Here is a 24,407-nt window from a genome sequence, read left to right as displayed (position 1 = left end):
AAAAACCCCTACATACCAATTCTCATGTCGATCCGTTCAGTAGTTTTCGAGTCCATAAGAATTAGATAGACAGACAGAAATCCATTTATATATATATATATATATATATATATATACAGCCATTCCATGCCAAACCGATATACAGGGAAACTTCGATATAACGTACCCTCGTTATAACGTACCCTCGATATAACGTCACTCGATATAACGTACACCTTTTCAAAGTGTAAAGGAAATTTTTTTTCAATATTTTTTTTCTGATAGAACAATGAATTATCTGTATTGTGACGCTAAAACAAGTTTTGTACCTTCAATCAATCTCGAAATACAACTGGTTTTGTGAATCCAGATTCTAAATGAATCAATCTTCAATCAACAGTACGAAGGGAAACATCATGAGAAAGGCTGGCTTCGTCTTCTAGTTGAAGTTATTCATTAACTTGACTAAAACAGCAACACAATAATGTATTATAGACTACGTTTGTGAGTACTTTATTATGCTTCGATATAACGTACAATTCGAGAAGAGTGACAGGAGCATCGGTTCGCGATAGACGTGCGCATTTACGCTCCTCTCTGTTTTATGAATTTCGGTCGTAGAAAGTGGTCTTTGGTGCTAAAAAGTGTGAAAGTTTAAAGGAACACGTTCGTTTGCCGCAGTGAATTCAGGTCTAACTCCGGATTCAATGGGAAGTGTGTAATTTTTATTCCATGAGTTCGACAAGGCTGAAGAAAGTATTGCTTCCTGGTGCTCCATTTTGTGCTGTTAGAGAGTGTAGTGGTGATAGCACGGCTTGTTCTGCTTCTGTGTTCATCTATTCCATTTTCTTTTCCACGCGTTCGTTGTGTTTGTGTGTGTTTCGCTATAATCCATCAGCTAGTCAAACGCGAAGTGTGTGTGTGCCAGTGGTAGTGATTTTGTATGACCTTTTGGCAGCATGATCACAGTTTGATACTTGTAGATGCATATATTTATGCAAGCTTGTGTGCAATCAATCTTGTTCCACGGCGATGTGGATTATTCTGTGCAAGATTTTGCATTGATGAATAGAAAATCTACTATCGGATTATATATTGGTGAGATCGTTCTTTATTATCAAATAAATTAATTCTAGTAGATGGGGCGGAGGGTATATTTTTGTGTGTTTATTGGATGAGTTTTTTATTATTTTTCAAATTTATTCCAGAACTCTCTTTTTTCTCGTAGCTTAGTTGTGTGTAAATGTATATCCGTATGAATGTAACTTTTCGTTCGAAAAGTGTGGTCTGTTTTAAGTAGTAATCGTTTGCGCGTCGCGTAATATAATTGTGGTTGAAGCGTTCTCGTTCTCACTAAAACAGAAGTTTAACTCTTTCGTCGTGGGCTGTTAGAAAATGTTAATACTTTAATCCTTTAAATGATTACTCCTATAATTTTACAGTTTTTTATTTATTTAATTCTTTAATTTCTTCTTTTTTCGCGATTTAAGTTTGATAAAAAATATTCTCGGTTACCATCTCAGGTTTCTTAAACATAACTTTCCGAAGTCGCTATTGGAAATTGATAGGGTACGCTCGTTGAACAATGGAATATATCGGCGGTCCGATTGGTTTTAGAGAAGTTCCCTTGGTTACCTTCTCAGGTTTCCCAAAGGTAACTCTCCGCCGTCGCAATTGGAGCTCGATAAATAATACACGTAATTAATAACGATATATATCATAATAATTTGACAGAAGTTCCCTCGGTTACCTTGTCAGGTTTCCCACACTCAACTCTCCCCCGTCGCGATTGGATTTCTATGAAAAATACGTGTGATAAATAATAAAATATAACCAGTCCAATTGTTTTTACAGGTTCGCGTTAACATAATCACATCACTTACCTCAGTGAATCCTGATACTCACCTCACCCTACTAACAACTGTCCCTTCCATGATAATCGCTAGGGAACCACGCTATAGAGGCGACCCTTCTGGCCTTCGGGCGGCGATTATCATACTAACATTCCTTCCCTTCCCCTGGTGACTGTAAGGACGTGGCCGGCGTCGTTATTGACCATTTAAAGTTCGAATCACCGGAAATTGCACAACGAGAATGATTTGCTAGTCCCAAGCGTCATTCTGTGTGTTCTTTGTGCAATTTGGTTGGTTCAGGTCAATCACGGAGAGCAACTACTAATTGTACAGTCTACCCCAGCTCAAGCTCAAGCTCGATATAACGTACAATTCGATACAACGTACAGTTTTGAAAGTGAAATGTACGTTATATCGAAGTTTACCTGTAGTTGTTCTCAGATTTTCGTCAAAAGTGGGAGTTTTGTTTTTTATAGCAAATTATTAGTCCAGTATTTTTAAATTTTTTTGTTAGGGTGACCATTTCCATTTTAGGGTGGTCCGAAAAATTCATTTTTGCCAAAAATGACTTTTTTCAAAAATTCATAACTTTTGAACCACTGGCCAATTCAGATGTTTGATATATTAAATTGAATCCAATTAGCTGGTCTTTTTGGAAAAAATACTATAGCTGCAGAAGATTTGAATTTTATATTTTCGTTATTATTGATTATATTTGTTTTTTATAGTTTAAATGGTCTCGGGACCAAAGGCGTAATATGTTTTTTATATTTTTCCTGGAGCTGAGGGATTTTTTGAATATCATATCTCGAAACCAGGGAAGCGTTTTTTTTTTGTTTTTGAGTTATGATTTCTCAAAGTTAACCGATGGTCCAAAAATCATTTTTCCCTATTTTCCCAAAAATGACGTTTTTCAAAAATCCTTTTTTATTCAGAGTGTAATATTTTTTGTACCAAGGCTAGCTCATTGGACTTATTTTGATATGTCGGTCATCTGAACCGGTCCAGTAGATAAAAAGTTATAATTTTTTGTAGTGGAAAAAATGGGAAAAAAATAATTTTTTGGACCATCGGTTAACTTTGAAAAATCATAACTCAAAAACGAAAAAAAACTCTCTGGTTTCGGCATATGTTATCCTTAGCTTTCAAAAAAAATATATAAAAAATATAGCGAGACCACGAAAACAGTAAAAAACGAATACAATCAATAATAACGAGAGCAGAATTCAAATTTTCTGCAGTTATAGTATTTTTTCAAAAAAAAAGGTGATTGGCTTTAATATGATATGTCGATCATCTGAATTAAAAAAAAAAGTCATTTTCGAAAAAAGGCGAAAATGGATTTTTCGGACCACCCTAAAAAAGAAATGAACATCCTAATGAAAAAATAAAGAAAAAACTATGGATGGGTTATACCTATGATATAACCGCAAGGTGGACGTAGGAATGCCGTTGATTTAGAATTCATTTGATTTTTTTTTTCAATTAGCAATAATCGCACCTCGGATGTTCTTCATTGGGTACGATATCGTCGCTACGCAGAGCTATCTTTGTATTATTACTTCCAGAGAAAATAAGTTCCATTGAAGTTTTATTGAGTTCTGTTCCTGCATACTATTCTTCGGATACCTTCCATAAAAGTTCGGACACTCTGTTGGTCGACCTCATTGAACATTTTATTCCACGATCTCTTCATGTCTACAGCATCCCGAGTGACTTTGGCTTCTTCAATTGGGTGCAATTGTGATGATTGAGCTGTTTTTCATATAATCGACCCCATTATCACGGTACCACTGAAGCACCTCTAGACTGTAGTGGCAGCTAGCCAATCTGCCTAAAATTCACCGGACCTTGGTGAGCCTTCATAAACGAAAAGAGAAGTTTCTCAGGCACTCTGTACATTGTGGAGGCCATTGTTTTGTTTGTGACAAGAACCTTGGTTTTCTACAGCTGCAATCCAAATCGCGACCGCTGCAATAAAATGAACAGTGATTCCGGATTCTAACTGAAACAAACCTTAGGCTTCAACCAAATTTTCATGTTTTTTTTTTTTTATACTGAGATTTACATTCTACTTCACTGGACGAAAGATCTACATGAGGTCACTGAACCGACTTTCAAAATTTAATGTTTTACCCATCTCTAGATTGAACAGAATTGATTGATTGAACAGTTTTGTTGGTGCTTGAAGATATAAAATAACCCTTTGCACTCAAAGACTTTTTCGCTTGCGAGAATCAGCATCTCGAGAAAATTTCGGCCAAATTAAACCAAAAACAAAATTCATTCTACAAATACTTTAAAAACATGTATCAACAAACCCAAACGTGTACAAATAATAAAATATTACCAGAAATCCATTTTTCATACTTGACACCTTAAATCAGTAGCGCCTCTCAAGTGCGAAGGGTAAAAAATATACGCATGTGCACGTTCATCTAAAAAATTCTGATCAGAAACCAGCCATAATAAACTTATTTAAGACACTGGGGACATGTTTGTCTGTTCGTGGAAAATAGTTCAACAAGGAGGCGAAAGGCACAATTGATTCAATAAATATTATCGAATGTATTGAAATTCATCTGCCGTCATGTTTTGAAACAGATAGTCGAACAGTAACCGTGAAAGCTAGGTTAATTTAAGAAAATTTAAACAAAATTAAAGCTGATGAACTCGCGGAACACGCTGTGCTTTATGTTCAACAGAGCTCGCCCACCGTTACGCAGAATAGCGAAATTTCAAAAACCGTTTGGACAGCTTGCATGAAGAGCATTCCAACATGCTGCGTTTAACTTTTCGAAATTGGTTTCACAACCGCTCTGAATTGCGCCCTCTACGGCTAGCCTCCCCGCGAATGGCAGCGCAAAATCACCCCCCATTAATCAGACCATATTTGGTTAGCGTTGAATACTCACGTCGACATGAGGTCCGCCGCGCCGCCGCCCGTTTGCTTCCTCCTGATGGTGGTCCGGTTGGCCGTCCGCGCAGTGCGGATATCCGTTTCCCAGAATCTGTAAGACAAACGAAAAGAGATATGTATAGTGAATGGAGAGAAAAACACATATAAAATTGAAATAAATTTTCCAACGCAATCCAAGCCCCGTTTTAATTTGGTTCCCTTGCTCGTGGCGAAACTGGGTCGGACTACAAGACAAATAACGCAATGCTGAACCCATCAACAGGCGATTCTTTTTTTTTCGACGATGGATTTTCCGATGTTTCAATCTGTTTGGGGGCAACAGTAAAGCTTAGATCAACGGATAAATGTTAAACATTGGAAGGCGAAGCGAGGCATCATATTTAAAGCCGGTGTTTGAGCCCAACGTTGATCTCAAACAATTGGTTCATTTCCTCAATAAGCTGAACATATTCAAAACGAAAAAAAGGGGGTAGGGATGGCGCCTGCTTAAATGTTATTTCAATAAATCGGTTTCTCTTCTGTCAGCGCAAAAAAAAAGGGTTTGGACGAATCGAACTGGACGTTACCCTTCCACTTCCATCGCTGCAGTGTCAGATTCGATTCAACCTTTAGCATTTTGTATTTCTCTGTGAAGCAAGCAATTTGATAAAGGTACATTCAACACCTGATATACAACAGGTTCCGACAAACGGCATTAACTGTTGGCAGGATTCGTCCCATCGAATGTACCCCAATGGGGAGGAAAAGATGCAGAGTCATGGAAAAATATTGTAAAAGTTCGATGGGGTAGACCCAGAAAAAGGATATTCTCTCGAGCATAAATAATTGATCCTACTAAGCAGACGGTGGCCCATATTTGGGAATAGATGGATCGGGGAGAATTGAATTGTTCATTCCCGACAGTTATTGTGTCTACACAGAAACGATAACAAAGTGAACCGAAATATCGAGAAGGCTGCTCACATAAATTCATTTGTTGTCTTATTTCATGTTCTGCTTGTAAACACAAGTAACACCTGTCACACTCAAACGACACTAATAAGTATATGGGCTAAAGTTTCCAAATTTATAGGTACAAAACTCTATGCTGCTTTTTGGCAAACATGGCCGGAATGAGCCTCGGTCAGAGGGGATAGGAAACGCCAGTAATTCATCCCTTGAAATAACAAGCAGGAGACCAAATTTCCTTTTGTTTCCCCCCAGCCGCAGGAACCAACAATAAATGACTGTAATATTTTAGCCGGGAAACTTAAGTCCACCAAACCAAAATATCGTTTCGAGAGAGACAGAGAGTGCGGGAGTAAAATCGGGGTGCGTGTGTTCGCCATCAGTTGTGGTTTACATTCCATCCGACAGGGGAAGCTTGGTGCGGCCGAAATACGTTTGTCACGACAACACGATATCAAAGTTGACGTCAATGGAAATGAGAAAGTAACTTTTCAAGGATAAATTGTACGGTAGCAGACTTAATGAACGCAATTCTTTCTAAAAGAAAATGTTTTTGCTTCGGTGAAAGGGTCTTATTTGAATTAGAGCAAATCGACTGACGACAAAACATGAGTATTTTTGATTCGAATGAAAGTTTGTATTCCGTTTGGAAATGTGAGTTTTCCTTAGTATTTGGAAATTTTTTGATTCAAGTGTAACTTTTGAAATGGGCGTATCGATTTTAGTAAAGGAAATCTTTGATAATTTACATCCCAAAAACTATGAGTCCTATCAAAATAGCGTCCTGGAAAGAGTTATAGAGTATTGATGTTAAAACATGGAAAAAATATACACTGAGAAAAAAAATTAGTACTCTTTTTTTTATTTACAAAAAAAAACTTTCATTCTAAAATACATATTTTTTCTTTTTCTTTTAATTTTTCATATAAAATAGAAGTCATGTAGAAAATTTGGAAAATGGGTACTAGATGGTAAAACTATTTTTGACGAACTTTGTGGAACATCGAATTTTAATGAATTTTCGAAACGTCGAATTTTTGTATGTTAAAAATCATTTATAGCCACGAATTCTGAATCCTGACGTGATTTAAAAAAATTTTTTTTAAATTTTTTCACATAAAATAGAAGTCATACACTGATCAATAAAATTAGTACTCTTTCTTTTATTTACAAAAAAAAACTTTTATTTGCAATATCTAAAATACATATTTTAATTTTTTTTTCATTTTTTTCATATAAAATAGAAGTCATATATAATAGAAAAATAAATGTTTAGGAGTTACGTTGAAAAACATTCGCAGACATGTGGGTTAATAGAAAACGTAGCGATAATGTTTTTCAACTCCTAAACCATCTTTTTACCATCTCGTACTCATTTTTAAAATTTTCTACATTACTTTTATATGAAACAAAGAATTAAAATATATATATATATATATATAAATTAAAAACAAATGAAATTAAAAATTCTAATCAAATTTTTTTTTAATTTCATACATGACTTCTATTTTATATGAAAAATTCAAAAAAAATTAAAATTATGTATTTTAGATATTGCAAATTAAAGTCTTTTTTTTTTGTAAATAAAAAAGGGTACTATTTTTCTTATCAGTGTATATTTTTTCATGTTTTAACATCAATACTCTATAACTCTTTCTAAGACATTATACGATACGACTCATAGTTTTTGAGATATAAATTATCAAAGATTTCTCTTACTAAAATCGATACGCTCTTTTCAAAATTTACACTTGAGTCAAAAAATTCCCTAATGCTATGGAAAACTCATATTTCCTCCAACCCAAACGGAATACGTTCGAATCAAAAATACAAGTTTTTAGAATCGGCATTTTTAGTTCGATTTCATTAGGAATTGCACATTAGTTTAATTTAGAATTAAAGAATTAAATAGAAAGGCAACCACTCTTTAAGTGAACTCCAATTGGAAAGATTTGTTCTGCGAGTTCAAGCACCAATGAAGCCATTCTTCTCCGTTCATCATTGATTGCCCAATCAAAAACATGTTTCAAATTTCCCCGGAAAGTTGATCATTAAACCAAACCTGCAGCAAAATTGTTACGTTGTCAATGTTCACCTAGACGACAGAATAAATTTTTGTCACATTTGCCTTTGCCAACATACATACACGTGAGTACACGTGAGTTTTATGTGTGCCAAAATTTTCTATAGTTTTTCGTGCGACACTAAAAAAAGACAAATGGAACACGAAATTGATTGGATAACCCATGAGACCCACGTCACGCTTGCGGCAATCCTTTGGGGAGCGTGTTGTTGTTAATCATTGCTACAGTTCACATTTGTTTTGGAAATGTTTCCCATAGAATTGTGAAGTTTCTGCTCATAGGGAATGAATACTTTTCGAAATGGGAGTAACGATTGATTATTATTGTTGTTATTTATTACGGTTTTTTGATTCAGCTTATCAAATTAAAAGCATCACTGTTCTGATTTGAACATATTTCAATCGATAAATCAATATCTTTAGCTCCCAGCTTATCCCACGACACTGTCGGGTCTAATTCTCCTCCCAAGCATCTTGTGGAAGAATAACTCGACAGGTACATACATTTGAATGGTGCTAATTGAACCCTAGCAACGCAATAAGAGAGCTGCGAGAGCGAAAAAAAACCAATGTCAGACAGTAATTTTCCTTAAGCTTCCATACCGATGCCTTCGAGAAGCTCCCTTCTGAAAGCTTCCGCTTCACCGGAACGCAGCACAACAAGGGTGGAAAAGCGCAGACAGCACTGCTTACTCACGCCAGCCAAATGGTTCGCGTCTTGCCGGAGCGGCGAGCAAATATTGTTACGGTTTTGGTTCACCCCCGGAAAGCCCGTGAAGAAACTTAGAGCAAATAAACAAATTTGCGTTATTTAGTTTCCTAATTGAATCCCGGCGTAGTCTTGGAAGCGCCGCACGGAATGGATCTTGTTGGTTGGGTCAAATTAACGTCCAATAGGGGCCAAAGCAGAAAATTGGAAGCTTAGTGTTGCCTGTTTTTGGTTGGAAGGGGATAATGGAAGAGATATCTAGATGAAGAAATTCGCACTTCTTCTCGATACGGCAAATGAATCCGATGTTATGCTGAATAATGCAAAACATCTTTGGGGTGTGTTTTTTTTCTCATTCTTCGAATCGCTTGCATTCGCTCCGAATTCTGGCCAGGAATATTTTGGAAGTTTCAAATCTGGCTATGTTTGTTTGGCATCTTAAAGCGTAATCGCTGCTGTACCAAAATCGGGGTATAATGGAATTCGCTCCATCAATTTGTAAAGCTTAATTCATACTCTCTTAGAGGAACTATTACGGATATCTCTTCAGTTGCGCTAAATGTTAAATGCGCATTCCGTCAGGAATTTCTGTGCGATTTTACATTTATTCGCAAATTCGAGACTTTATATCACTTCATATATTATACTAGCTTACTCGGCAAACTTCTTCCTGCCTGAAGTGGATTTTCTATTATCAATACTTTCCAACATTCACGTTTTCTTACTTAGCGAACGTTTATGGATCCAACTCTTTGATTGATCTTCTAATTGACCCTTTAAAATTACCTTTTGCTATAAAATTCCTAGTACTTCTAACAAAACTCGTCCTTATAATATCAGGTTATTTTCAGACACAACTCTCGTTCAAGATTTTTCAACCACTTGCAAATAACATGTTTCTCCGTTACATGGAATAAATGTTTGATACAGAAAACATGATAGAATAAAGACAGCTCTAAATCAGACAATTCCTTCCTCGAGTTTTGAAGAGTGCGCTTTATCACATTCAAATCCATTTCCATTTTCGAACAAAGACCAAATTTTGTTAGCGTGAACATCAAATGGACTAACAACGCTTGTCACTATGTAATTGTAGAACATATGGGAATTTTCCCATTGTACTTCAGAGTTTTAAAAAAAGGTTCTATTGTCATTTTTGGATGGAATATGTTTTGTTGAAATACGTGTAATATTTTTATGGGACCCCCTCTCCATTCCAGAGATGGGAGGGATGTCACACCATCATAGAAACATTTCTCGTACCCAAAGACCATCACATCCCAAAGGGCCTGACAGGGTATGGAAGTGAAAAGTGCCCCAAATCAAATCACCCACTCTATGGAAAATATTGTATAGGATACTAAATATGAAATTTTGAGTATTTGTTTGAACCCCTATGAGGTTCAACATAGGATCTATGGTAAAAAAAACGTACTTTTCAAATTCTAAATAAAAATTTGAAAAAAAAAATACTGAAAGTGTATTTCACTATGGTGTATCGAGAAATATTATTTAAAAAAAATCATCGAAAATTGAGTTACTAAAAAATCTTGAAATATTGAATTTTTTTGAAGGTTTAGAGATTCACTACTACTCTAATTCAAATTTAAATGTGTTTCTACGTATTTTTTAATACTTAAATTTTTGATGAAATATTTCTGATAATATTTCTCGATACACCATTCTAAGATGCACTTTGAGTATTTTTTTTTTTCAAATTTTTATTTGGAAGCTCCATTCTAACAAATTTCAAACAAATAGTCATAATTTATTTTTTAGTATCCTAATATATTTTCCATAGAGCGGGTGTTTTGGTTTGGGGACACTTTTTACTTCCATACCCTGCCTGACCCTTTGGCCCCAATTGCTTGAATAGTTCTCGAGTTATGCAAAAGTTTGTGTTTAATTTGTATGGCAACCCCTTCCCCTTAAGGGGGTTAACAGGTGTCGAACCATCATAGAAACATTTATTGCTCCCTAAAACCTCCATATTCCAATATTGGTTTCGTTTACTTGATTAGTTCTTGAGTTACAGAAATTTTTGCTTCATTTGTATGGCAGACAATGTCTATTTACCATTAAAACGTTTCGTGCCCGCTAATACCTACATGCCCAGATTTTTTTTTAATTTTTCTTATTATTAATATAGACGCTTTAACGATGTCGTCATTCGCGTCTTACTCGAATCAATTATAATAGATTGAATATCATGGTCTTTTTCAGGAACATCAGCAGTTTCTTCTCACTGTCATTATTGTTTTTGAGGATTTCCTTTAGATTACCACGAATACCTTCCCTTTCACGTTCTTTTTTCAGTAGTGAACATTTCGTAAGAATATGTTCAATTGTAAGTTTTTGTTCGCATCTGCACGTTGGGGGGTCTGCGTAGGGTTGCAGAAGAAAACCATGCGTGAGTACTGTATGGCCTATTCGAACATGTGTCAAAGCTCTTTGGTCCCGAGCATTTGTTTGATCCGCTCCGGCAGTTACCGTACACTTTATTTGATTTAGTTGAGTTGTTGGACTGGAATGTTTCCTTGGCATCTCCACCACTGAGTTCGGGAAATTTAATTACTCCTGACCTTCCTTTGTTAGCGAGTACGTCCATTATTTCATTGCCTGTAATTCATGTATCTATCTGACAAGCTTGAACCCATGGATTGTTGGATGACCCCGCTCCCAGGGCATTTAAACAACTTGTACTATCGGAAAAAATTACTGATGGTGATTTCTTCGGTGTATTTTTTTCTCCTTAGAGAGAGATGGATCTCGATCTATCATAAGAACCAATCTTTCACGTCTTTTCACGTCTCTTTTTTGTAATGTAATGGATTTCCTTCAACTGTTCGTCTTTTGATGTCATGATTGGCATGGTAAATATTGCAGCTTTGTGCCAGTTCGTTTTTTTACAATGCTGACATACAAATGAAACTCAAATTTCTGCATTACTCGAGAATTAATCAAGCAAACGAAATCAAATTTGGCATGTAATGCTCCTCCTCCCTCTCTTAGGGCTGACTGCCATACAAATGAAACACGAATTTCTGCATAACTCGAGAACTAATCAAGCAAACGAAACCAAATTTGGCATGTGGAGGTTTTAGGATGCAATAAATGTTCCTATGGTGGTTAGATACTCCTTCCCCCTGTCTTTGTGTTGGCTGTCATACAATCGAAAAACAAATTTCTGCATAAATCGAAAACTAATCAAGCAAATAGAGCCAAATTCGGCATGTGAAGATTTCAGGAGGCATGAAATGTTTCTACGGTGAATAGACACTCCTATCTCTCTCTCTAAGGGGAGAAGAGAGGAGAGGTCTGTATTGTATTCTATCATATTTTCTGTATCAAACATTTATTCCATGTAACGGAGTAACATGTTATTTGCAAGTGGTTGAAAAATCTTGAACGAGAATTGTGTCTGAAAATAATCTGTTATTATAATGATGAGTTTGGGTAGAAGTACTAGGAATTTTATAGTAAAAGGTAAATTCAACGCGGTCGATTAGAAGATCAATCAATCAACAGTTCTGCGATTGGACTCATGAACTTGCGCTTAGTAAGAAAACGTGAATGTTTGAAGATATTGATAACAAAAAAAACATTTTGGGCGGAACGAAGTTTGCCGGGTCAGCTAGTAACTATTAAAACTGAATGAAGTTAAAGAAAAAATATGTTCAGGAGTTTTTTTTTCATTCAATTATATTTTTTTCTTTGAATAAATTCCAATAACGCCTAAACATACATAATATCAATATCACAGAGACACACACAGTCGGTGAGTATACGAGTTACGATTTTGCGCGCGAGTATAGGAGAGTTAATAAAGTGGGAAAAACTAAAATCGATAGACAGCGATGATGACGTAAACAATCATTTAAACATCTCTAAATTTCAGTTTATGTAGCATCATATTTTTTCACCTTCACCTAAATTCCAATGACTTTAGACGCTTGTCGATGCAACATTATCTGGACTCAAGTAGATAATTGATAATTGATAATCTTGCCTTTGACATTAGTCTTGAGGGAGAACTAATTCTACTTCAACGTTCTCACATGCTTCAGGTAGTCTAGTACCAGTGTAGATGTTTTAAAATTTCAATTATTGAAAAAATACTGCTTATGGTTTCATATGTGTTTATGTGTGTATGCGCATTGAATAAAATTATCGGAAAATAATGAAATCGTCCATCTTCTTCGAGCCGTATGTTCAGTTCTGCTTTTTCATCATGGCTGGCGTGAATGTGCCACAAATAATTACACAATGGGATTGTTCTGAGATTCGTTTTTCAAACTATTGTTTCTGACGGTGATTCGTGACATGCGTTACGAATTTAAAAAGGAGAGAAAAAAAACATCCAGTCTGTATTACCATTACATTGTAGAATCACTTATATCCGAGCAACGCTCCCTATCTTTTAAAAATTCGGGCTCTGAAAAAAATTTCGTGATTTCAGACCTAAAAAATGCGTAGAGCGACAATGCTGATTTTCGATTGAAAGGATACGTCAATAAACAAAATTGTTGCATTTGGTGTGATGAGCAGCCACAGCCAATACTAGATACAGGCATACAGGTAAGCAGGCATAAATGTTATTTCTCAAAGAAATATCAAGAGAAGTGTATATGAGTGATAATCTACATTAAAATACTGTGTCCCTGACTTCCTTTACCACCTCAGTGGCATAAAAATCATTTGAGCTCACCATATTTGAAAGAAAATCTGTTTCATTTGATATTTCTATGTTATTCATATCTGTGGTTTACTGGCAGATGACTGAAAACAGATCTTCCACAAATTCAGGCAATATTTATATTCAAAACACTGGCAATGTTGAATTTTGGCTCTGTTTGGCAGTTTCATATCTTCGGTTTTCGAAAGATTCCTTCCGTATCCGAAGTGTTGAAGGGGAAGGGCAATTCTGCTTAATCCACAAGCTGTTGCCACCCACAGGAGCTCATTATAAATGATTTTGGTGGGCTGAAAATTCTGGAATGATAATGATTTACCTGTATCCCTAAATATGAACATCTTTGCTGTATTCGCCACGTTCAGCTAATTAAAATTGAATTCAAATAACATTCTTGTACCGCCACCGAATCGAAAACACAATACCGGAATCAAAGGCTTTAGGCGGTTATTAAAATTTCAATTACCGAAACAAAAACCGAAAGCCCGTCTATCAGATTCCAATTATTCGCCGCCCTCATTTAATTGGATAACGCGAAAGACACCCCCGTGGAATGGATATCGTAATGGCAGGAAGTGAGATCCAACGCCCCATCTCTTGTTCTCCCGCGTTTCGTTCCCACAATGCCCCACCAGCACCACCTACCTTCGCAAATCCGGGCTCGATGTGTAGGGAGCGGCCACCTCTTTTATCTTGAGCACGATGATAGCGGTGATGAAGATGCAAATAACGTTGATTACCGTCAGAAGACCGGAAACGATACCGCTAATTAGAAACTCGGTTGGGATGTAGTTGGTGTACACGAATTCGTAGCTCGAATTTCCGGTGTACGCCTCGCCCTTGAGATGCGGTATCTTGATGTCCTCGTAGATCAACCAGATGCAGGCCAGTGCCCAGAATAGACCCTGAAACGAGAGAAACATTTGGGAAACAAATTCCGAACAACGGCTAAGTTCTGAAATATTGAATTTTATTGCCCGAACGACCCATTCAAGACATTAGTATCCCCGCTTTATTTCACGCACAGCTCTATCGTGCCTCAACCATCGTCGTGGCGTAATGTGCGATTAAAATTCAGAAGGACATCTGCCGCTTCGTTAAGTGCCAAACGTGGGCGTCACGGGCTCGAAATCGAATTAAATTTAACGACATTGTTTATCAAAATCTATTCACGAAATGGCAAAACCCCGCCCGGCTGCGAATACCCGCGGCTAGAGCCATGTGTCAGTGATTGAGCAATCGAATTTGGGACTTTACATTGCCTTTGGACGCACGCAGCGGTGGAAAAATATGAATATTCTAGCAGTTGAAAATATAATATGCTTTAAAGGCGGCTCAGGGACATCGGAAGCCAACTATAACCACAGACAACGGTTACAACTGGAGATCAGGTGTCTCCATCGATCGCATTTCAAATGGAGACGCATAAAAATTAGAAAAGTATTGTAACAGTGGGAAACACTCCTAAAAGCGACTTCCAACTATTTGTTAACTACAGTTAACATTCAAGTCATTAAACTAGAAACGATTATAAAGAGCCCCCGTCTAAAAACCTTTTATCGACCAAGGACTCGATAGAATTACATAAAAAGGGAAAATCAAATCACCGCTCTTTCAGCGTTTCGCTGTATAGAAATGGGCTCATGATAGACATTAAGCTTCCTGTTTCTTTCCGCTCTTCCTGCCCTCGGGTTAGGAAATAATGCCGCACCGTTCTAGATTGATTGTCTCCCACCATCGGGATTTCTTTTGGTATAGGAAAATTGTCCCTTTGGGGTCAATGATACGAACATAACACAGAAGTGTTGAAGTCAAGGAAACGAATGATGTTTTCGATTAGAGCAGCTCCTCGCCAAATGACAAATCGATCAGACTCGATCAAACATCAAATTGGACGAAACTTTTATAAAGGGCGGCTTATTTTTTTTTTAAATTGAGTGTACAAGTATATTTACAATGTATAGCGAATGTCATACTGTTGGCATTATGTCGAAGATGGCATCACATGTATTTGAAAGACATGTACTTCAGCTCCAGAATGTAGCAAACTTCATTTGATTCAAGTGTAAACATCCAATATTTTTATCGCATTGAAAATGACAAACTTTTTACCGGAAAAACTCCATATGCGGGAAGTTCCTTTTTATAAGAAAAAATCTAAAATCCGTAGATCCGTAAATTTCCGTAATTTCCTGAGTGGTTAGAAATTAGGATCAAGAGAAGTTTGTGAAAATCGACTACTAGAGTTTCACGCCAATAAGGACCAAGACTTATATGACTAGCCAGATGAGAAATAAATAAATAAATAAATAAACAAATAAATAAATAAATAAGACTTATATGAGAGAGGCATTATGAGGCTATCTTTAAAATGGCAACAAATGGTATTTTTGAACCAAATCGGGCAATCCGAAACATTTTAAATAAAGTTTTGTATTTCACGCAAAAATAATGTTTTTCCCCAACCTAATATATGAGTTCTGTTCAAAAAGAATCGCGAATTTTGATTTTGCACGGATAACATACATTCGATGATGAACCAGCCTTCGACTGAAAATCTCTTAAATAAAAAAAATGAGTGGGTTATATCTATGATATAACCGCAAGGTTCACGTGGAACTACCTTAGCTTAGCAATCATTCGTTTGTATTGATTAAATTCTTGATTGAATGAAACAGTTTCCAAATTCAATTGAGTTCAATATATTTGCTCTGTGAGTGAAAAAAATGAACAAATGCCGTGTAAAGTCAATTCATTTATTGTGATTGATTGTTCTTCGTTACAAGTAAATTTAATGACGGACCTTTTACGTTTGGTATGATGACTAGAACAAAATATATGTACGGAAAAATTATCAAACGTTTGATGAACCAGCCTAAGGCTGAAAATCTTTCCAATAAAGACAAAAAAAATTATCAAACGATTATTTTATTTTACATTTCCCTCTGAAGTTTACATCCCAAAAGTGTACATACTTCTCGAATCTCGAATTTGCTTGAAACTGGGAAGTTCATTCGCTTCTAGTGGCTGCACGATTTTCCCAGGTTCCTAAGTTTAGAAGATCATGTTAGGACAGACATATTCCACTCTGCACAAAGGCAAGCGAGAACAAAAGCACTCGCAGTTTGCATTTATTTGCAGAGCCGATTTCCCCAGAAACCTCGGTTTTGAAGTCTGTGTTAGGGAAACACATTTCAATCGGAACAAAAATACCCCCGATTTGTATGAATTCGCAATGCCGATTTCCCCACGCTTCATGGATTTGAAGTCTGTGTTAGGGAAACACATTCCAGTCGGAACAAAAATACCCCCGACTTGCATGAATTTGAAATACCGATTTCTCCAGGCACCTTGGTTTAGAAATCTCTATTAGGGAACACATTTCGGTGGTAACAAAAGCTCCCCCTACTTTCGTGTGTTCTTTTTCTTCGTTTTGGCTTTAAGAGGGTTTAAACTTTTCAGTTCACTCGCCTCTAGGCTCTTTCGTGTGTTTGCAATGCCGATTTCGCTGCTTGGTTTTAAAGTCTGTGTTAGGGAACATTTTTCGATGAGAACAAAAGTCCCCCTACTTTCGTGTATTTGCAATGCCGATTTCCCCAAGGCTGCTTGGTTTTGATGGCTGTGTTAGGGAAACCGTAAATCGGGCCAATCAAAACGATGCAGTTAGGGCGTTTAGATAACGCCTAATATTTTACAGTTATTCAATTGTTTATCTAATGAAAAACAACATTTTGTTAGTTGCGATAGATGCGTAGAAATATTCCCTATCAAGTGATGCAAACATCTCTCCTATCCAGTACGAAATGTTCGAGCTATAAGCATTCGAAATCTTTCATTTTTTCCTGCATGTTCTGTGTTTAGGTTTTCATTTTACCCTCCATATATTCCGGTTAGACGTAGTCCCACGTCAAAAAAAAAACGTACAGCCGCTGCAGATTTATCCTGAAATTCAATGATTATCTTTAACGCTCCCCTAAACTCGCAAAAGAAGCTCAATGCCGCGAATTGAGATTCCTTAACCAGTTTAGGGAAGCGTAGAAGATAATGATTAATTTTCAGGCAGAATGAACACTTTTTTGATTCCAGATGGCTTTCTAGCAAATGAAAAATATTAGTATAACTAATTATTTCTCTCAGTGTAACGATTAATCAATTAATCGATTATTTGGGGCGATTAATCGTATCGAATAACAAACTGATGAAAAGTATTCGATTAGCTGATGAACGATTAATTTCAAAAATCGGGGATCACTACTTACATGTGTTTGCAATGCCAATTTCCCCACGCTCCATGGATTTGAAGTCTGTGTTAGGGAAACACATTTCAGTCGGAACAAGAATACCCCAACTTTCATGTACTTGCAATGCAGATTTCCCCAAGTCTGCTTGGTTTTGATGGCTGTGTTGGGGAAACCGTAAATCGGGCCAATCCAAACAAGGCAGGTAGGGCGTTTTGATAACGCTTAACATTTTACAGTTATTCAATTGTTTCTCTAATGAAAAATAACATTTTATTAATTGCGATAGAAGCGTAGAAATATTCCCTATCAATTGATGCAAACATCTTTCCGATCCAGTAAGAAATGTACGAGTTATAAGCATTCGGAATCTTTCATTTTTTCCTGCATGTTCTGTGTTTAGGTTTTCATTTTACCCCCCATATACTCCGGTTAGACGTAGTCCCACGTCAATAAAGAAAAAAAAACATTAATTTTTTTTGCGGAGTTATGTTGGTACGCATGTCACTTTGTACCTGCTCTTTTATTTATTTTTATTTTTTTGTTGAATGTGGTTTAGTTCAGAGATCATTATCTTCCTTCACATTGATTGGTATTTCATCATTCAGTAACAGTTTTGGGTTGTACATATGAATAAAATGAAATACATGGCAAAATGATTCAAAATTGCGTTTGCAATAATTACTATGCGGCAAAGTTTTTGATTTTTGTTCTTACGTGGGATTTTGACGGAAAGAAAGAAAGACATAAGGTGTAAACGAAAATATAAAAATTGAAAATTTAAGAAAAAGTATAAGATTTCAAACGCGCACAACAATTTCTTGATAGATCACAAAGATGTTTGCATCGATTACTGGAATTATTTTTGCGCGCCTATCACATTGAAGAAAACATTTTTTATAACAAACCATTGCAGAACAGTGAAATATCAACCATCATCTAAACACGCTAAATCCCACATTTTGATTGGTCCAATATGTGCTCCTCAAACTATACAGACCAAAACGAGCATTTAAAATAGAAGCAATGTACAATTTTACTACATCAAGACCCCCGCGAAAACCAGAGTGAATCATAAATAAACCATCTTCAGCTGCTTCCATAAATCCAAGCGAACCATTGGCCCTTTTTAGCTCATGTGAATTTAGGTTCGGGCTTATTGCTCATTTTTGCGATCGATCATACAATTTTTGTGAATTCGAGCATTGTTTCCGGATTAAAGGCCACGTCAAAATGCAGCTAAAGTGACGGATATCAAGAAGGAAGTTTGCTGTGGTGAGAACTGTGTGAGAACGATGGGAAACTGAAGGTGAAAATTTATCCCACAACGGTTGCTGTTGCCGCCGTCATCACGCAACCGATTTGGTTCATATTTTTTGTTGCCGTTCTGCGTAAGGTGTTGTGTAGCATAATTTGTGGATTATTTGTTTGACAAATGATGTTAATGGGATCGTTGTATTTTTGCTAAGAGGTACTAAAAAACTAATTGGATGGAGAGAATAAAGATATGAAATTAGGAAAATCGATTTTTTTTTTCGATGCCAAATGATTTAAAAATGCATAAAACGTGTATATCTCGAGTTATTATGGAAAAAAATTTGACCGAAAATCGAGCTTCTGGGATATCAAAAAATCAAAACTTCGAGTACTTTGATGCACCCCTAAGTCATATTCGATTAAGCCAAAATTTTTCACAGGTCATTTTTTGAGCCAATAAACAAAATGTGCATGATCGGTTCTTTAAATTCGATGATTTTATTTCCATACCTTCATTGCCACTCAGGACCAAGTCCGAGGAAGTCGATTTTCAGCCAAAATTTTTGTTTCCAGATAACACCATATATCGACGTTTTATGCAATTTTAAGTCATTTGGCATCGGATTTTTTTTCGGTTTTTCTAATTTCATGTAATTTCCAAAAATCTGTCGTTATTTGAATTTGTCCTATCATAAAGAAAATTGCGTTTTTGGGTAGCTGCCATGTTATGTACAAGTTTTGAAAAAATCTAAGAGAGTCGTGTCAAAATCGACTGTTTTCCGGCTGTTTGGCGTGGGATTGCTCTATGACACAAATGCTGCATATCCAACAGCAAACGTGGAGACCGCGTGATGGTTTACTTTATAATACGTTAATCAACCACAATGCTGCTCCATTATTTCAATTCAAAAGTAATCTGTTGCATGATTTATTACCATAGGAGTTTGTTCGTCTGATATTTTTGTTTACTCATTTTGTTAGTCCGATTTTAATAGCTTCAGGTAACTCGGTTCAGGACAACTCGCAAAACCTGAGAAATGGCCACGAAATAGTTGCTGAGTGTCATATTCTCTTGAAGTAGCGGCTGGGTCCAGCAACTGACTTATGAGAAATCCAGAAAACAGTTACGCTAACACTCCGCCAGTCACTGCTCACAATATTCGGTAAAGGGAGCTGTCCAACCAGTAGCCCTGAAACAAACCTCTACTGGATCCCTGCAATGGTCCCATCTATTGAATTTTTAGTAGTATCAAAGGGAATTTCCGACCTTCCCGACCCTACGATCTTCGAAAGGAATATGCTAAACCAAATGTGTTTGTTCCATATTTATTTAACACTGATCGGTGTGGATCAAAAACTTCACATAGCCCCACATAAAAGTCTAACGATGTTAGATGGCAGCTCGATATTTTTCAGTGATTCTTGAAAGGTTGCTAAATGGGCACGATGAGATGGAAGATATAAAGACACATTTATTCGTAACCAAAATAATATGAATTGAATTTTCTCAATCATTCAGCTTTAATTTGCTCGATAAAACAGTCCAGTAAAAATGTGTTATACAGAATGATAACTCTGTAGCTGAATGAAATTACTCTCTCGTCTTGGATTATCGATATTATAAGAAATAATGATCGCACATAAAATTGATAGTTAGCTTTGGAAGCATGATCCGTACAATTATTCATTTATTTGATTTTATATTTCTTTTCAACGATAAGATTTTTTCAATTATTTGATTTCTTACGAGAAAAACAGGGAAGAATCCCTGTTATTTTGACAATTGACACACATCAAAACAAAAATATGTAACTAGAATACTAGTTGGACTATAAACTAGTTTTATAATTAGGCATTTTTCAACTTCAGCTGTTTATTTAACACATTGACTGCCATGAGTTCACCGATGAACTCAGAGGTTAATTCCCATGGGCAACTTCCGTCATTTTCTCTAATAAGTATTTCAGAGAAAACATAAAAATATACTTTACAAAATGTTGATTTTAAAGTTCAATTTTTGTTTTTTAAGAGTGTAACAAAAATTAGAATATCTTTTTAAATACTCTCCAATTTATTTATTTATTGTCATCAATCTATTGTAGACCAATACATTCTTAATACTACTTAATACTACTTACTAAAAGAAAGCTGACTGAATAATTAATGTGTTTAAAACCCGTGTTGCTTATTCGTAATTCGTGTATTTAGTTGCTCAAAGAGATTTGGAATGCAAGAAATAATTGTTACTCCACGATAATTTCTTAAATCGGATCTATTACCGGATTTGAAAATTTGTGCCAGAAAGGAGTTTTGACAACTAGTTTGAGCATGATCAGACGGAAGGTAAACAGATGCAAATATCTAACTAATTGTCTCTCTATAACTTTTAAGTCGGAATAATTCCACTGCAATGAACAATTTTTCTGTTATATTTTTTGATAAATACATGTAAGGCAATTCCACTCCAAATCAGCAAATTTTGACCCGATCCTCCCCCTTTTTTTTTTGAAACTTGGTACTGATGATGAAAGCTACATAAAATCACAATTTTCATTATAATACTAGCTGACCCGGCAAACTTCGTCTTTAGAATTTTTTTTTACTATAAAAGTTCAGTACTTCCACCAAAACTCGACATTATAATATAAGATTATGTTCAGACACAATTCTCGTACAATATTTTTCATGTTTCATGTTTAACATGTTTCTCCGTTACATGGAATAAATTTTTGATACAGATTTTTGAGAAATCCTCTATATGCCAAGTTATACAGCCGTTTACCTCAAACCCCCCGCCCCACCCCCTTTGAGAATGGAAGGAGTGTCTGTTCATCATAGAAACATTTATTGCACCCTAATAGAGAAGGGGGAAGAGCGTCTAATTCCTAAAATATCCACATGCCAAATTTGGTTTCGTTTGCTTGATTAATTCTCGAGTAATGCTGAAGTGTGTGTTTCATTTGTATGTCGGCAAATGAAACACAAATTTCTGCATAACTCTAGGACTAATTAAGTAAATAAAGCTAAATTTAGCATGTGAAGGTTTTAGAAGGCAAGTAACGTTTCTATGGTGCATAGACACTCCTCCCTCCCTCTTTAATGTAGGGGGTGCGGTGGTCTACAATAGAAATGAAAAATAAATGTCTGTATAACTCAAGAAATAATCAAGTAAACAGAACCGAATTTGACATGTGGAGTTTCAGGAGGCAAGAAACGTTTCTAAGGTTGTTTGACCCTCCTCCCCCTCTCTACAGGGCCCCCCTGGAGGGTGCGCTAAACAACTCGATCAAGCAAACGGAATCAAACTTGGCATATAGAGGTTTTAGGGATCGATAAACGTTTCTATGGTGGTTCAACACTCCTCCTCCCTCTATAAGGAGAGGCTGCCATGAAAATGAAACACCAATTTCTGAATAACTCGAGAACTTATCAAGCAAGTCGAGCCAAATTTGATATATGGAGGTTTCAGGAGGCACGAAACGTTTCTACGGTGGTTAGATACCCATTCCCTTCTTTCTAAAGTGAGGGCTGCCATACAAATGAAGCACAAATTTCTGCATAATTCAAGAACGAATCAAGAAAATGGAGCCAAATTTGGGATGTGAGTGTTTTTGGGTACGAGAAATGTTTCTATAATGGTATGACACCCCTCTGGAACGGAGAGAGGGTCCCATAAAAATAATACACATATTTCAACCAAGCGTATTCCAACCAACCATGAATATTGAAAATTTTCGTAAAACTCTGAAGGAAAATGGGAAAATTCAAAATATTCAATTCACATATGTTCTACAATTACATATTGACAAGCGTTGTTAGTCCATTTGATGTTTACGCTAACGAAATAGATCTTCGTTCGTAAGTGGAAATAGATTTTATGTGATAAAACGCGCTCTTATATTGTCTTCTATCTATATAAATAAAAATGGATCACCGAATGTATTATTACGAGCGAAACTCGAGAAAGGAATTGTCTGATTTAGGGTAGTCTTTATTCTATCATATTTTCTGTATCAAACATTTATTCCATGTAACGGAGAAATATGTTATTTGCAAGTTGTTAAAAAATCATGACCGAGAATTGTGTCTGAAAATAATCTGATATTATAGTGACGAGTTTCGGTAGAAGTACTAAGAATTTAATAGTAAAAAGTAATTTTAAAGGGTAGATTAGAAGATCAATCAATGAACACTTCTGCGATTGTACCCATGAACGTGCGCTTAGTAATAAAACGTGAATGTGATAACGAAAAATGAATTTTGGACGGGGCGAAGTTTGCCGGATCAGCTAGTATTTCATAAATTTCCAAAAATTCATTCCTTCATTTTACAGAGTCCGACACGGCACTTCTATACTTCAAGTTTTTTTTAAATTAGAAAGGTTTTCCAATAAAAAATATACAAAAAATATCAAAGCAGGGGTATTAAATATATATTTTTTTTAGTTTTGCATTATTTTTTTTTTTATGCATTATTTCTCCTAAATAGTTCATTGATTTTCCAACAACTTGGTCAAATACATATTTTAATCAGACACTTAAATTTTGGGTTACGATTTTTTGAAATAAAGATCAATGAATTTGAATACACACTTTTCAAAAATCAGCCGTAATTCAAATTGGTCATATTCGTCGTGAGTCGTGAATTAATGATCAACTGCCTTGTGGCAAAAACATTATCTTCTGCATCGTAAGCTAGACGAAATAATCATTCAGATTTGAGAGTGACATGCAAGATTTTTATTTTTGTTTTGGTAATTTGTACTCCTTTTATCAATTTCCAACAACTCGTTTCTTGATAGATTTTCTATATCTGTTTTGAAACTTGTTATTCACTGGAAAATAGTAAGTAGATAAATACCTACAGCGGATTATCGAATGTATATAACTTTGCATACAAATAATTTCGTTTTCATCGTGAAGTAACGTTCGTGATCAGCTTCATAATCTACTCTCGACTTTAATCATTCCGTATATTGGCAATTTCCGGTAGCATCCAGACGATGCGTTTTGCCGTCGATTGAGTGATTTCTGTGCACTTATGCACACTGTGTAACCTTCACCCGATGACTAATTCATACATGCATCTCACCATGAACAGCATTGACGTAACACCGTAACACGTAGTCGCAGCACTTTCGAATATTGGATGCAAGCGACAGACAAATCTATTTCTATTCTTGCCAACCGCCGATCGAAAACACATCAAGACAATATGAGGAATGCATACTCACACAATTGACGACCGGAGGCAGCAGCGATGCGGAAATAGCCACTCCTATCAGGGGTCCGGCGGAGCCTTGCAGTAGCGCCACCGCAACTCCACTTCCCGATGTTAGCGCCCAGAGAATACCCATCCAGAGTGAACGCGCATTTCCTCTGGTGGAAGCGCCGCGGCAGACAGCGGATCGATCGGATTGAACGAGAAGGATAAAAATAGGAAAATAAAAATCGCTCAATACTGAATAATGGAATCGTAGTTTATTGAGATGAAACTGAAATCGCTATTATTGATGACAACGATCAACATCTAGAGATGATGATGATGATGCCACTGAGTTTATTTTCTGTCCTCTCAGCACGAAGCGCAGAGAATATTGAAACTAATTGAAACTTTTGATTACTGGTGGTATTGTTCTGCAAAAAATGAAATGAATTGGAGAATTGGATAATGTTATCTTAGCCCTTTCACGAACTTCAATTGGGATTGATTACTAGAATGATAAGA

The 24,407-nt window shown here is 36.1% G+C and overlaps 2 protein-coding genes and 1 pseudogene across 9 annotated transcripts in view; 1 reads left to right on the top strand and 2 right to left on the bottom strand.

Moving 5' to 3' along the window:
- LOC129774820 (uncharacterized) overlaps nt 1–24,407 on the top strand; it is a 676,155-nt gene that overhangs the window by 377,153 nt on the left and 274,595 nt on the right. The gene's annotated exons all lie outside the window — the stretch shown is intronic.
- Nucleotides 1–24,407, bottom strand: part of LOC129774822 (uncharacterized) — a 93,873-nt gene that overhangs the window by 26,785 nt on the left and 42,681 nt on the right. For both annotated transcript variants that reach the window (XM_055778824.1, XM_055778823.1), the window contains 3 exons: nt 23,914–24,058; nt 13,831–14,090; nt 4,748–4,843 (listed from right to left, as the gene is read on the bottom strand). In XM_055778824.1, coding sequence (XP_055634799.1) covers nt 4,748–4,843; nt 13,831–14,090; nt 23,914–24,058 — 501 coding nt within the window. The remainder of the gene's footprint in view (nt 1–4,747; nt 4,844–13,830; nt 14,091–23,913; nt 24,059–24,407) is intronic.
- Nucleotides 3,296–3,378, bottom strand: LOC129781010 (U4 spliceosomal RNA; annotated as a pseudogene).

This window comes from Toxorhynchites rutilus, chromosome 3 (genome assembly GCF_029784135.1).
Source record: "Toxorhynchites rutilus septentrionalis strain SRP chromosome 3, ASM2978413v1, whole genome shotgun sequence".
In the NCBI taxonomy this organism is placed as follows: domain Eukaryota; kingdom Metazoa; phylum Arthropoda; class Insecta; order Diptera; family Culicidae; genus Toxorhynchites; species Toxorhynchites rutilus.
Note: the sequence above shows the minus strand (reverse complement) of the source record. Positions and strands in the feature narration are given on the sequence as shown.